The sequence below is a fragment of the Neofelis nebulosa genome, chromosome 4, assembly GCF_028018385.1.
Source record: "Neofelis nebulosa isolate mNeoNeb1 chromosome 4, mNeoNeb1.pri, whole genome shotgun sequence".
NCBI classification, from domain to species: Eukaryota; Metazoa; Chordata; class Mammalia; order Carnivora; family Felidae; genus Neofelis; species Neofelis nebulosa.
Window position 1 is genome coordinate 9,411,728 of NC_080785.1, and position 13,834 is coordinate 9,425,561.

General features: G+C 39.3%; 1 protein-coding gene across 1 annotated transcript in view; it reads right to left on the reverse strand.

Annotated features, from left to right (window-relative positions):
- Positions 1–13,834, reverse strand: part of CNTNAP2 (contactin associated protein 2) — a 1,972,370-nt gene that overhangs the window by 1,379,004 nt on the left and 579,532 nt on the right. The window contains exon 2 of the mRNA XM_058723957.1: positions 4,530–4,640. Within this exon, the coding sequence (XP_058579940.1) occupies positions 4,530–4,640 (111 nt within the window). The remainder of the gene's footprint in view (positions 1–4,529; positions 4,641–13,834) is intronic.

Below are 13,834 nucleotides of genomic sequence, written 5' to 3' on the forward strand. Positions count from 1 at the left end.
TGAGGAATACATTTAAATAAATGATAAAACATGAAGCAATATGTTCAATTTTCTTTTCCTTTCTTTTTTTTTTTTTTTTTTTTTTTTAGAGAGAGAAGGAGGGGCAGGGGGACAGATAGAATCCCAGGCAGGCTCCACACTCAGCACAGAGCCTGAAGCAGGGCTCTACCCCAAGACCCTGAGGTCAGATCAGGTCCTGAGCCAAAATCGAAAGTCAGACCTTCAACCAACAGAGCCACCCGGGCGCCCCTGAGGCAATGTTAATCAACATAATGCTGAATTTGTTCTTTTCTGTATTTTATAATTAGTGAGTTATATTATTTTATCCTTCTGTCAGTATATGATCTTCTTGCTTTCATGGGCTTATATGGTGTATGTGTCAGATGATTCTTGCCAATAGTGAAATAAAAAATATACCTTCAGCAAATATACAAATATATATATTTATAGATATATAAATACATATTTATATATGAATGTAAACAAAAAAGGCATACATAAATATAAATGTATAAATATAAATATATATATATATATATATATATATATATATATATATAAACACTCTCTGCTTCCTTTACCCATCTTTAAGACATGTAACATTTTGCTGCACTAACCAAAAATCTATTTTTAAAATCAACACGAACTATTAGCCATTTATACCTTAGTATGAATTTCAGTCAACATGGCTCTTCTCTCAAGAGCATTCACACATGAACTTTATAAGGGAATACAAAGTCTGTTTATTGTGAAAATAACCGCATGTAGATTTCTTTTTTTTTCCTTTTTGCTTTTCTTTTCTTTTTTTTTTTTTCTTGTAGAGGAAATAATCCCCCTCTCTGATGCTTGCTACCTTGCTTCATACATTGGTCATCAACTAGGGTTAAGGCACATGGGTGTCTTATGTGTACATTCAGAGGCAGAGCAGCCCATGAGGAGTGGAGATATAATCAGTTGTGTGATGGTCCTAAACAGGTAGATAGTATGGGATGGAGCAGGGGAGGAAATTCTATGCAACCATACGCAGTATGCCACCGATAAACAAAAGAGGTCTTTGGGACCCAAAAGGAAAGTAACTAAAACCCCAGAATAACAAATATTGATACAATGGGCCAGATGCAAGTGTAAATCTATAACTAAAGCACGGACGATGCTTTCTCCCAGCCAACGACTACATCACGACTTCATCTCAATGCACAACAATATAGCAACAGTCAGAGAGAAGTTGCTAGTCAAACAACTTAGGAAGGCATAAATTTTCTTTATAGTCCTTTGCTTTTCAAATAACTTTCTTTTTGGAAATACATTGTATCTATAAATCTATCTACATAAATACATAGGTAGAGACACTGACATTCTATGAACTAGACAAACCTATTATAGAGAAAACAAAAGCATTCTTCGAATCCCACCCTCCAGGTTAAAAAAATCAGGTCGGGGCGCCTGGGTGGCTCAGTCAGTTAAGCGGCGGACTTCGGCTCAGGTCACGATCTCGTGGTCCGTGAGTTCGAGCCCCGCGTCGGGCTCTGTGCTGACAGCTCAGAGCCTGGAGCCTGTTTCAGATTCTGTGTCTCCCTCTCTCTGACCCTCCCCCGTTCATGCTCTGTGTCTCTCGGTCTCAAAAATAAATAAACGTTAAAAAAAAATTTAAAAAAATCAGGTCAACATTTTAGAAGTTTCATCTCAGATACCTCATTCTCATATATGAGTGTATAAATAGATAAGTAGCTCTAAGTAATTCAAAGTAGCATCCTGTACTATTTTAAGACAAATAAAAAAGGCTTCAATATAGCTACTTGAATGAGGACAAAAACACCGAAAGACTATTGATGTTTCTTGGTAGGAGACAGAGTCCTAAAAAAATCCAAGACGGAAAAAATTGGCAATTTTTAAAAATTTGCATTTAAAGCTACAGTATCTGGTGGCTTCCAGTTCTGAAAGGTTAGGGAGGAAAGGCAAACGTCTGTTTAGTTCCCAGAATTTGGTATTTTACATTCTTGTAAAATTTATACAAATTTATATTAATTCTATAAAATTTATACTTTGTTCCACAAACTTAGTTCCTAAACTGTTTAGTTATGGTCTATCTTTAAGTGGATTCACTGCTCAGCACTAGGCATTTGGCCATGGTTTTTTTTATTATTTTTATTTCATGCATCTTATTGTTGGTTATATTGTATTATTTGCATTTCCAAAGAGGTTATATGCTTGAGATGACCTGACTTGCCCAGATTCTCTGGGTACAAAATCCATCAGTCCTATTCTCCCACAACCCTTTCTCAGGAAATATTTTGTGACTTTCTCTCATTCAAGTTGATCTCCCAATGTCAGGATACTTCCTTTAGGGAATACTGCATCCTCTTGACATCCGGGAATGTACGTGATATTTCTTTTCTCTTGTAGATTTTGCCCCAAATTTACTAGCCTGCATCACAATTATTATTTGGGTATGGCCAGTTTCTTGACTCATGATTTTATACATACATACATATATACTGTATATACATGTATATGTATATATATACTGTTCTATATATATTGTTTTATACATATATATATTGTTTTTCTTGTTGATCTTTTAGTGACTTATGGAAAAGGAATGAATTAAGTCTCATTGCGTGACATCTGTAAGCAAAATTTTTGATGAATTATAGTAACTTACCAACTCTCATGACCATCACCTGACAAAAATCATATTATAAAAGGAGCAGTTACATAAATGCAGAGAATAGACTGGTGGTTCCCAGGGGCGGGGGGCAGGGGCGGTGAATGAAAAGGGTGAAGAAGGTCAAAAGGTATCAATTTCTAGTCATAAAATAAGTGAGTCAAGTTAACTATAGTTAGAAATACTGTGCAACGTATTTCTAAGTTGCTAAGAGTAGATCTTAAGAGTCCTCATCATGGGGGAAAAAAGTAACTATACATGGCGAGAGATGTTAACTAGACGTGTTGCAGTGATCAATTTACAATATATACATGTATAAAATCATTATACTGTACACCCAAAACTATTATGTTCGATGTTAATTACACCACAATTAAAAAATAAATAAAACCAACAATCTGGTCACTGCAAACAAAAGCAGCTAATTAATACTACTTTCCAAAACAGTATATATTTTAAAATTTGTATTCCTCCACTTTTGCTGGCATATCTCTGACTTTTACCAAGTCTTTTTACTAATCCAGGACTCTTCATACACCTGTGAAGTTCTGTATATATTATTCTACTTTTTTTCTTACTTATTTTATTCTCCATTTTGGTCTTTCTGAATCTCTCTGATATCTCTTTCTCTCTTTTCTGATGTCCCTCTTTTTCTTCCTTCCCTTTCTTTTTTACTTCTCCTTTTGGGTTTTCCCCTATTCTCTCTTTTTTTTTTCACCTTTGCTTCTTTATGTTATTTTTTTCCTCCCTATTTCCTTCCCTCCCTCCCTTACCTTCTTCTTTCTATTTTTACTCACTTTGTTTTATTAAATTGAGTGTGAAATGAGTTTAGTATTTCCTGTTTTAGTGAATAAAAATTATGGCCCTTGTGGGATGATTCACATTTATCCAAGAAAAGTTTTTCTTTCCTTTTTAAGTTGTCATTGATTGTAATTCATATCAGTCTTCCTTTGAAGCAAGAGATTTTTAAGTTGCTGTTCTCAATTATCTTTTATTCTCTCTGGATTGCTGCCTACTTTGAAATTACCATTTACTAATTAATAGTATTACTTTAAAATCCCAAACTCAAATTTTAGTTGCAATTGTGTAACTATTTTTCATGTGGCTTTAATGACAAAATTAAATTCTGGGCACTGGGGGCAGAAAGTACCAAGGGTAATTTTTTATCCTATATTTTCAACAGATACTATTTATATATTACTAAAAATAGAAATAAAAATAGTGAATATAGTATTCTTTGATTCATCGTATACATATTTAAAATCAACTCATTTTATTTTATTATTTCTTAATGTTTATTAAAAAATATATTTAATGTTTATTTATTTTTGAAGGAGAGAGAGACAGAGCATGGGCAGGGGAGGGGCAGAGAGAGAGGAAGACACAGAATCTGAAATGGGCTCCAGGCTCCGAGCTATCAGCACACAGTCCAACGGCAGGGCTCCAACTCATGAGTCACGAGATCATGACCTGAGCCGAATTCAGACACACTTAACTGACGGAGCCCTCAGGTACCCAGAAATCAATGACCTTTAACTTTGGTCTAAATGATTTTCCAATGAACAAGAACTTCCTTAACTCATAATTTGTACATCATCTGGAATCCAGTATCACGTACAACTCTAAAAATTCTTCCTCCTTTATTTACCACCTCTTGCTTTCAGCCCGAATTTTCCTCTATCACTCCCTGGCAGTGACTACAAAAGAGGTTTATAGTAGCTATGAGTTAACAGAAGTGGACAGAATGAAAGAGGTATCTGCTAATAGCCATTGCACAATAAAATAGACGTCGGAAATGCAGTTTTAAATATGACGTGTTCTTTCTCCGCACACGTATTGACGAAGGAGATGAAATGTGCCTTACCTCCTCGCTTGTTGATCTTGGCATAGCCGGGAGAATAGCTCCCAGATGTGGAGGACGAGCTGCTGAAAGCCCCATGGGGGAGTCCGGACACGAGTGGTTCGTCGCATTTTTCTGAAAAGAAGAGAAAAGAACAGAGAGATTAAATATCTTTCGACGACGCGTGTGTTTTAGTCAAAATAGTGGTTGAATACAATACAAACATAAAAATCTGTGCAACCACATTTAGCAAGCGGTTAGAAGGTAGACAGCTCAACTGTGGTCATTTGAACACCCGAGTTTTAAGAGTTGGACCTATGACAAAATGCTTTATGCGGAAGGGCCCCAGGGCAGACCTGCCGTCTAGGAATCACAAGGAAAGGTGGTGATGCTGATTTAACAAGCTTTGGGAAGGCTGACAGCCTCTGGAAATCTTTAGGGATTTATTTGTTATAGGGATAGAGGATTAGAAACATTGATTGCAAACACAGAGACTGAACAAGGGAAGGCCAGGAGACATCCTACCACAGCTGAAAGGCTGAGAAATAGGTGTCACCCTGAAAAGTAATGCCATCTGGAAAACTAACCAGTTCCCATCATTCTAGACCAGTCAACTGCTTTGCAACCAAGCGACCCCTCATTTCCTTTCTTCACTTGGCTTCAGTGGCCCTTAAGCTTTCGTTTTTCCTCCTTCCCCACTACTGCTTGCTTTCTGATTCCTTTCATGGATCGCTCTCATTTTCCTCATGCCTCAACGTTAAAGTGCCCAGGACTCAGTTCTTGGATCTCCTCTCATTCTGCACCTGCTCTCCAGGAGACTGCATCAGGGGCCACGCGTTCTCATTCTGGAATACCCCAAATCCTACCCCCTCATATCACCTGGTCCAAGCAGCCACCAGTGATCACTGTTGTGAAGGACTGGACAGTCTTCCTGCCTCCTCCCTTGCTTTTCTATAGTCCTGCACCCAGCTGCCTGAGGGACATTTGCACACGTAAGTGGCCAAGTGGCTGCTAGGCTCACGACATCCCCTGGCTTCTGCTCTCAATCTCTCAGAATAAAGTCTGTAGCCCCCAGTGGCCCACAGCAGCCACAAGACTGGCCACATCTCTCTCTGGCATTCTTGTCCATTGCTGTCTACCACCAGAGGCCCCTTCCTCTTATTGCAACATCAGGCCAGCTCCTGCTGTGGCCTTTGCAATTATTCTTCCAGCTACCATGAGGCTCTTCCCTCTGGTCTCTCTGCTCACAACGTCACCTTTCACCGCTGCAGACAGACTTCCGTAGTCCACCCAGCTAACGAGCATGATGCGACCATCACTCTCCTTACCTACTCCTTGCTTTCTGCTCCTTCATAGCTCTCAGAGCCACCACACATGTATGTTCTTACTCATTTAATTGTTTGGTTTCCTTTCTCTCCCACTAGACTGGAAGCTGTGTGGGAATCAAGTTTTTGATAGTTTGCCTAATGCTTACTCTCCAGTAATGTGAACCATACCTGGCTCCTGGTACACACTCTAAAAACATTTGGAGGATGAATGAGTGAGCAAACGAATGACAAGAAGAGCCACCTAAACCTGAGAACCACAGCGTCCCAAAACACACTGCTGACTTACAAGATGGCGCAACACCTCATCGTCAAGAGAGGTGGGTCTTAAATAGCCAACACATGTTTTTTACACATGCTCAGTTGTCTGTTGAATAAGACAGAGAGTTACACTACATATTCTAGAATGCTTGCTACCTCAGATCTTTATAAACAGAAGAAAACTTCAGCAACAGAAGGAATGAACTCGTTTTCTTGAAAAGTCGCTCAAGTGGAGGGAAGTCCCAGTGATGCTGGAGAAATGAGTGATGATTCATTATCTCACCACTCAAGTGTGTACAAATCCGAAGTTAAAAATGAACATCTCCACCCTCGTAAAATATAGTTAGATTTCTTATTTTCCTTTGTTATGCTGCAAGTGCCTCTGGGAAATATGGCATATGCATATGAATATATTCCCCCAGGAAGCTAAATGTAAAACAATGAAAAAATGAACATCAAATTTATTTATTTATATTTTTTATTATTTTTTATTATTTTATTTTATTTTATTGTTTTATTTTATTTGAGAGAGACAGCGTGTGTGTATGCACATGCATGAGCGGGGGAGGGGCAGAGGGTGAGACAGTGTTAAACAGGCTCCACACTCAGCCACATGGGGGCTGGATCCCATGACTGACCCTGGGATTATGACCTGAACCAAAATCAAGAGTCGGGACACTCAACTGATTGAGCCACCCAGGCACCCCATAAAATTTATTTAAGGTTTCAGTTCACAAAGTGAAAATCTACAGTGAAGGATTTTGTATTAAATAAAAAAACATTTTGCTATTCAGTTTAGTTGCCAGGGAGCACAAATACAAAACCTTGATTTCGAATCTGCTGACTCTTTTGAGTCTAACTTTTTATGATCTTGGGACAAAAGTTTTGCATTTATCTGGAGTCATCATTACTCCGAAATTGTCCCTTCTATTAGGAACGTGCTAACGTTCATTCATGTCTGTCTCATTCATTCAAACGTGCACCCAGCGCCTATGCTGGGCCAGGGGCAGCAAATGCAGCCGCAGATAATATTGACAACATGCCTGTCATGGAATTTATGTTTTAGTGGAAACCAAAAACTAAAACAAAAACGAAAAAACAGGTAAAAGCATAAAAGGTTATCGTATGAGATGGTGACGAATACTCTGGACACACTAAATATGGAAGAAGGGGCAGGTAGTTGGGGGGTAGGGTAGAGGTTGAGAGCGGCTGTTTTTCACTGCTTTGTCAAGGAAAGTCTCTTTGATTAGGTGACATCTGAGTAGTCATCTGAAGGAAATGAGGTGAACTCTTAGAAATCAATAAAACCACACAGGGAGAAACGTTTTCCAGTCTAAACCTGCTCGATAGGGCAAGCTTATACCCGATAACGAGCGATGCATTTTCCAAAAGGGAACATCCAATGCATAGAGTTGCGTTGAAAGTAATTAAAATGAAGTTAATGAATAATTGATTAAATGATCCATTAGCTAGTTGCAATTTAGAATTTAAATATAGCATGTATAAAACCTGAACATAGTGTATCCTTATTACATTTAAATATTTTTCACTTCCACCACAAATCGATCATCTTCGTATCGAATTTTAAATTTTTCACTAATTTAAAAAAAAAAATCGTGGGGCGCCTCGGAGCCTGGAGCCTGCTTCGGATTCTGTGTCTTCCTCTCTCTCGCTCTCTGCCCCTCCCCCGCTCATACCCTTTCAAAAATAAATAAACATTAATTTTTTTTTTTTTTTTTTAAAAAGAATGCTACATGTTCTGTATGTTCTCCTGGAAGGCTTTACTAACAAATACTAAGATCTCAATAAATGCCTTGTACTGTTCTGGCCACTTTAGGCTATAAAAAAATATAGCCCATTTCCCCATGAGTCCAATAATACATGGACCCACATAAAGTAACTAAACAGGAAACAAGAGCATAATATCACTTTGTAATTCAGTACTGAACAAAATATAATCAAGTACTGAAAGAAACAAATTTAAAACGCAGGGCTGTTGTTTAGCGAATTGCTTGCTATTGCTTCCTCCATCATAAATATGTGACCTTGACTATGTCACTGACCTTCCTTTCTACAGATGACTCACTCATCATATGAGCACATTAGTTAAGTTTCTCTCAAACTCTAAAACTTTCAAGCACTTTCAAGTACAGGAGTCCACAAACTATGTCCTACAGGCCAAATGTGGCCCCTGGCTCACTTCTGTAAATAAAGTTTTATTGGAACACACCCCAACCCTCTTCTTTATGTATTATCTACAGCTGTTTTCAAATCCACAGCAGAATGTCACAAACAGAGACCACATAACCTTGCAAGCTAAAATATTTACTATCTGATTTTTGACAGAAAAATAGTTTCCCAACCTCTGGTCTAGCGTTAATAAATAGTCCAGATATCCACAAAGAAGAATGATTAATCATCATTTGTGGTATCAGGTAACATATAAATAATGACTATAACCTTAAGAATGAGGGAATGTAGATAGGTAGAAAGAGGTTTAAGAAGATTCTAGAAAGAGGGAACAGCTCAAGCAAAATCATGGAGGCCACAACGGGCATCGAATTTCCCAGGATGGTTGCAGCAGCACTGCTGTGCATGTACATAGCGTATACGGATTATTATGATGAACTCTCCATTTTTATTTCCAACTGTAATAATCGTTATTACACATTACTTATTCCAAAGAGCTTGCTTGTTGTGTTAGAACATGTGTCTTAATATTCTGCAGACATTAAATATTAGTAAATCAGGCAAATCCCTGGAGAAAGTTAGAATTTTTATAGGGGAGGAGGAGGAGTGGGGGGCGGTGGTTGCTAACATTTGAAATAATTTAGTATTATATCTTCCCATATTGGGATGTCTTCCAAAACTACGGCCACACAGCTACGGCAAATATTTGGTCTCCAGTGTATTCCTCTTCCAGGGAATCTTGGATGAAAACTAAAGAAGCAGATGGGCCTTGGGTTTCATTTTCACACAATTTCAGTCAATCAGGAAGTCAGACTAACTGGAGGAATTGTGTACTAACTCAAGCTGGAACAGAGGAGATTACCGGCAAATAAAGATCAAATGGCTGTTGCCCTTCACCTCAGAAAGCGTGGCTGAGAGGGACGGATCTGCATTGGCAAAGGGATATGGGCAGGAGTCTGCAAGGTCAAAGAACTTTAGAATGCATCTAACCGACATTAAAGATGGCATTCAAATGTATCTCTGATTGAAAGGAATATCAGAGAAAAAATAAATAGAAACAAAAATAAAAGTAATGTCAGGGAATTTTCACAACACAGTGTCTTTTTTTTTTTTTTCACAGTGTCTTTTAAAATTATAGCAATGAGGGGCGCCTGGGTGGCTCAGTCGTGAAAGCATCCGACTTCGGCTCAGGTCATGATCTCACGGTCCGTGGGTTCGAGCCCCGCGTCGGGCTCTGTGCTGACAGTGGGGAGCCTGGAGCTGGCTTCGGATTCTGTGTCTCCCTCTCTCTCTGCCCCTCCCCTGCTCATGCTCTGTCTCCCTCTCTGTCTTGCAAAAACAAATAAAAATGTTAAAAACATTTAAAAATAAAATAAAATTATAGCACTTAACATATACGTCTTATATCACACATTTGGAAACATGAGCCTGCTGCACAGAACACAAAAACAACAAAGGACTCCAGAACCAGGGTTCTCAGGACAGAAACTCTACCAACATCCCCATTCATACTTCACTGAAAACAAAAACACGAACAAACAAACAAACAAAAAACGACTGTGAAAGGCTCATTGTCAGAGGAATACATCCCTGGGTGGACTCTTAAAGTCTGGTGCCTTCAACTTCTAACTTTAGAAGCTGGAGCTACATTACCTCCACCTGCAGATGTGTGCCCTGCCTCAGGTTTTATGACCCCTCCTCTCCATGGTCAGGACAAATTTATGAGGCCAGCCTTCCATCTGGCCTCCTCTCTCTCCAATCAATGAGCTTCTGCCTTGCTCCTTCTGGCCAAAACTACCTCAAATCACAAGCTGAATCACTGGGATCTGTACTCTCTCCGGCAGCCCCGGGAGTATCTCAGGTCCTTCCAGAGATGTCCTGTCTCCCCATCACATTCACGCCAGGGGCCTGCGTCCCGTCGCAGGGCTCCGAGTCGGCCTCCGGCTCCTCAATTCCCTTGTGCCCTGTCTGCCCACCCACAGGCCTGACTACTGCCAATGATCTTATTCCCCGGCCTGAGTACGCAACTACCCGTGAAGCCACTTCGTGGGCAGTGTCCAACCTACCGCTTGCTGTGCCGTCCCCGATCCCATTTGCCCGACCTCCTAGACAACAGGCTGTTGGCTGCCGTGCTTCAAAGGCATCGGGGGAGACCCCATAAACAACTAAAACATGCTCTCTTGTCTGGCCTCGTGGAGAGTTGCAGCATTTGAATGAGTAGGAGACTGAAGTCTCTACTCAGGCACTTCTTGGCTCATCACCGAGGTCAGTCTACCCCCTTCGGGGCTTCATAGACTCTTAAGCAGCATCGCTTTGCACACTGTGACCGTGGAGAGACTTGTATGGGATCTAGCACACCTGTTTGTCAGAGGCTCTATTCCCAGGACTGTGATTCCTTCCCGCCCCCCCCCCATTTCCTTTTCAATAAAGAAAGAAAGAGAGAAAGAGGAAAAGAAAGAGAGAAAAGAAGGAAGAGAGGGAGGGGGAAAGGCACACGGTGCGAACGATAACCTTAAAGATGTTTCTTAACAGCTGTGCCACACAGCACTCTTTTTACTTCCCATAAATTTGGGCAGCTGATTACAGAAGTATTTTGTTTTGATGCACTTAGAAACGTGGCGCTTTGTCTTTCATCAGCGGGCATTATTTGAACAGGCCCCAGGTTTTTCACCTCGGGATTTTGCTAACTTTGGCATTCTGTTAAGAAGCAAAACACAAACTTACATCATTCCATATGTCGTCTGTGGAAATCTCAGACCCCAATTACTTCTCTTTATAGAAACGGCATCATCATATCTGGAGGCTAAGCTTTGTTTAACAACTTATGTAATATTCAAAGACTATTACTTCTTAAACAATACAATATTCTCTTTCAGTATTTTTTTTTGTAAATTTTGTTTACATAGTTGAGGTCCACTGTTTTTTAACTTAGCGCTGTCTAATAAATATTTTCTTGGGGTAGATATTTAATGTGTTGCCTGTCACAGAAATACTCAATGATTACTGTTGATATTCACTTATTTACAGATTTTGGTATAATGGTCTCTACTGTACCTCACTCATGGGAGTCCAATTTGCTTTCAGAGATATTATTAGGTTAAAGTTTCCCTAATAGCACAAAAGAGAGAAGACGCTGTACACAGATAAAAGATCCAGATTTTATTTCCAGCAGTGAATTTGAACGACTTAATTCAATTCCCTCTTACCCACCGTCTCCTCGGTTTTTCCATTATTTCAAAAGTTCTTTCCCAGTTTTGAATCAGTTGTTCTATGATTTTCAAATCATGGCAAGAGAGATTATGTGGTTAGGAAATCAGTGTCATAGGGGTACAGTGGAAAAATATTTGCTCTTCCTTTGGGCAAAACACCATTGACTCGAACTCATCCCTTACTTTATATATTTTCACTTAAACTATATTTTCTTCCATTTGTTTCATAGTTCACACACTGCTTTGTGTAGCTATTCCTCTGGCTTTCCTTGTCTACTCTCTGTTACTGAAAATAAGATCCATTATTTTCCTGATCCTATAAAATTCCACACAAAACAGAGAAGAAAGGACTCTCATAATCCACAGAAGTAATCACTATTACTAGTTTTCACAGACACACACACACACACACACACACACACACACACAGCATTTAATATCACAGATATGTATACAGAAACAAGAACATTTAAAATCTGGTCTCGAGCATACTTTTTTTACTCAATAATTACAGACATTCCCAGACAAATATGTTCTCATTGTTATATATTTCATTTTGTAAATAAATATTTTATTATTTATTTAGGATCTACATAGCAGAATTAAGTTGTTTTGCAAGGAAAAGCATGCGAGAATACGTGAGTGTTAGATCATTGGTAAAAACTTTATATAACTGAGAACTGTTTTTCCAGACCATCTATATAAGAATTGATTTGGTTTATTTACCTACCACACAAAAGGACTATGATAGACAGCAGTCATGAAGGGAAATACAATTAGTGTGTCATCAAGTGCTAATTTAGGAGAAAGCTAAGGATAATCAAACTGGACTTAAGTCAACGGAGTGGACATATCAGATACGCAGTGAAAATCAGTAGGCGAAAAAACGGAAACCTATCTCGCCCTCTTTTTCTTCTCACTGAATCCCTCCTGTGTACTCCCCAATGGAAATGAGTCCATTTACTTTTTGTTTATTTTCCGTTCAATGCGACAAAGCCCAGTGGGCTTCCATATGCATTATAGTACCTCCGGCTGAATGAGGCAGTTGTCTCCTCTTCCACCTCAATCCTTGCCATTTGGGCCCCCATCAGTAATGTACAGTAGAGACCATTATACCAAAAGCAGTAAATAAATGAATAGCAACACTTATCATTTGTTGAGTATTTATGTGACAGGCGACACATTAAATATTTTGAGACAACTATTTCACTGAGTTATTACAGTAAGCTTTTGACATAGGTAGCATTTCCATTTTACAGATGAGGCTGCTTGAGAGCTCACAACTAAAGAATATTGGGGCTGGAACAAAAACGGAGTTGGGCCTGATGGCAAGGCTTAATGCTTTTGAGGTCCACATTTCAAGGACACGCCGCCTCTCGACTCACTTCAGATAAAATCTATGTTCCGTTGAGTTTACTCCTGGGCTATGCAGATATCCTAATAATAGTGCAATGGTCAGATTTTTCTCATCATCTCTCACATTGATCCCAGGAATGTCTTGGTGTAAGACCTCAGTATTTATTGGAAACTTATTTCCTGCTTCAACCTTTATCTCGCTAAAATCTATTTTCTTCAGAGTTGCCGGATGGATCTTTTAAAAATAGGGATCAGATTAAGCCATGCCCTGACAACTTCCCAATGGCTTCCCCTCACATTTAGTATGAAATCCAAACTCTGAGGAAGCCTTTGATGGCCTGGCCCTCAGGCATCTCGGGTGTTACTTTATTTTGCTCTTTTCCTCTGTGTCAGGAAGCTAGTTTAGCTTCACTCTTTTTCCTCCCTTCTGGACACACTCAGCACACTCCAGCTCGAGGTTCTTGCTAGCCTTTCTGCCACCTGGCTAAAATTCTCTTTACCACATCTAAAGAAGGCTGGCCCCACTCCCTTCTGCCCTCAATTCGAACAACACCTCTTCTTTTTCTGTTCAGTTCGTCGAAATTACCCAATTCAACTGCTACCCTCATAGCTTCCAGATATTACTTTCTATTTGATCACACTATTTTGTTGTGTTCATGGCAACAATCACAATCTAACATCACGCTTAGTTAGTTATTTTTTAAATTTGCTTATTACTTTTCTTGCTGACGGGGACTATAAATACCATGAGAATAGGGTATGTGTCTATCTCATGGAGGCTCTATTCCCGGGGCCTAAAAACCTGGCATGCAGCACAGAAAGACTCGGCGAGCCAGTGAAGTACTTACAATGATAAGAAATAAATACCTCTAAAAGTGGAGGCAAAATAGTTCCTAGTTTGGGCCACTGAAAGGTATTCGCTTTATGGAGCTAAGGGACAGTTTTGCATTTTTCCATTTTAAAAAATGCAGACAGTTAGCTTCACACC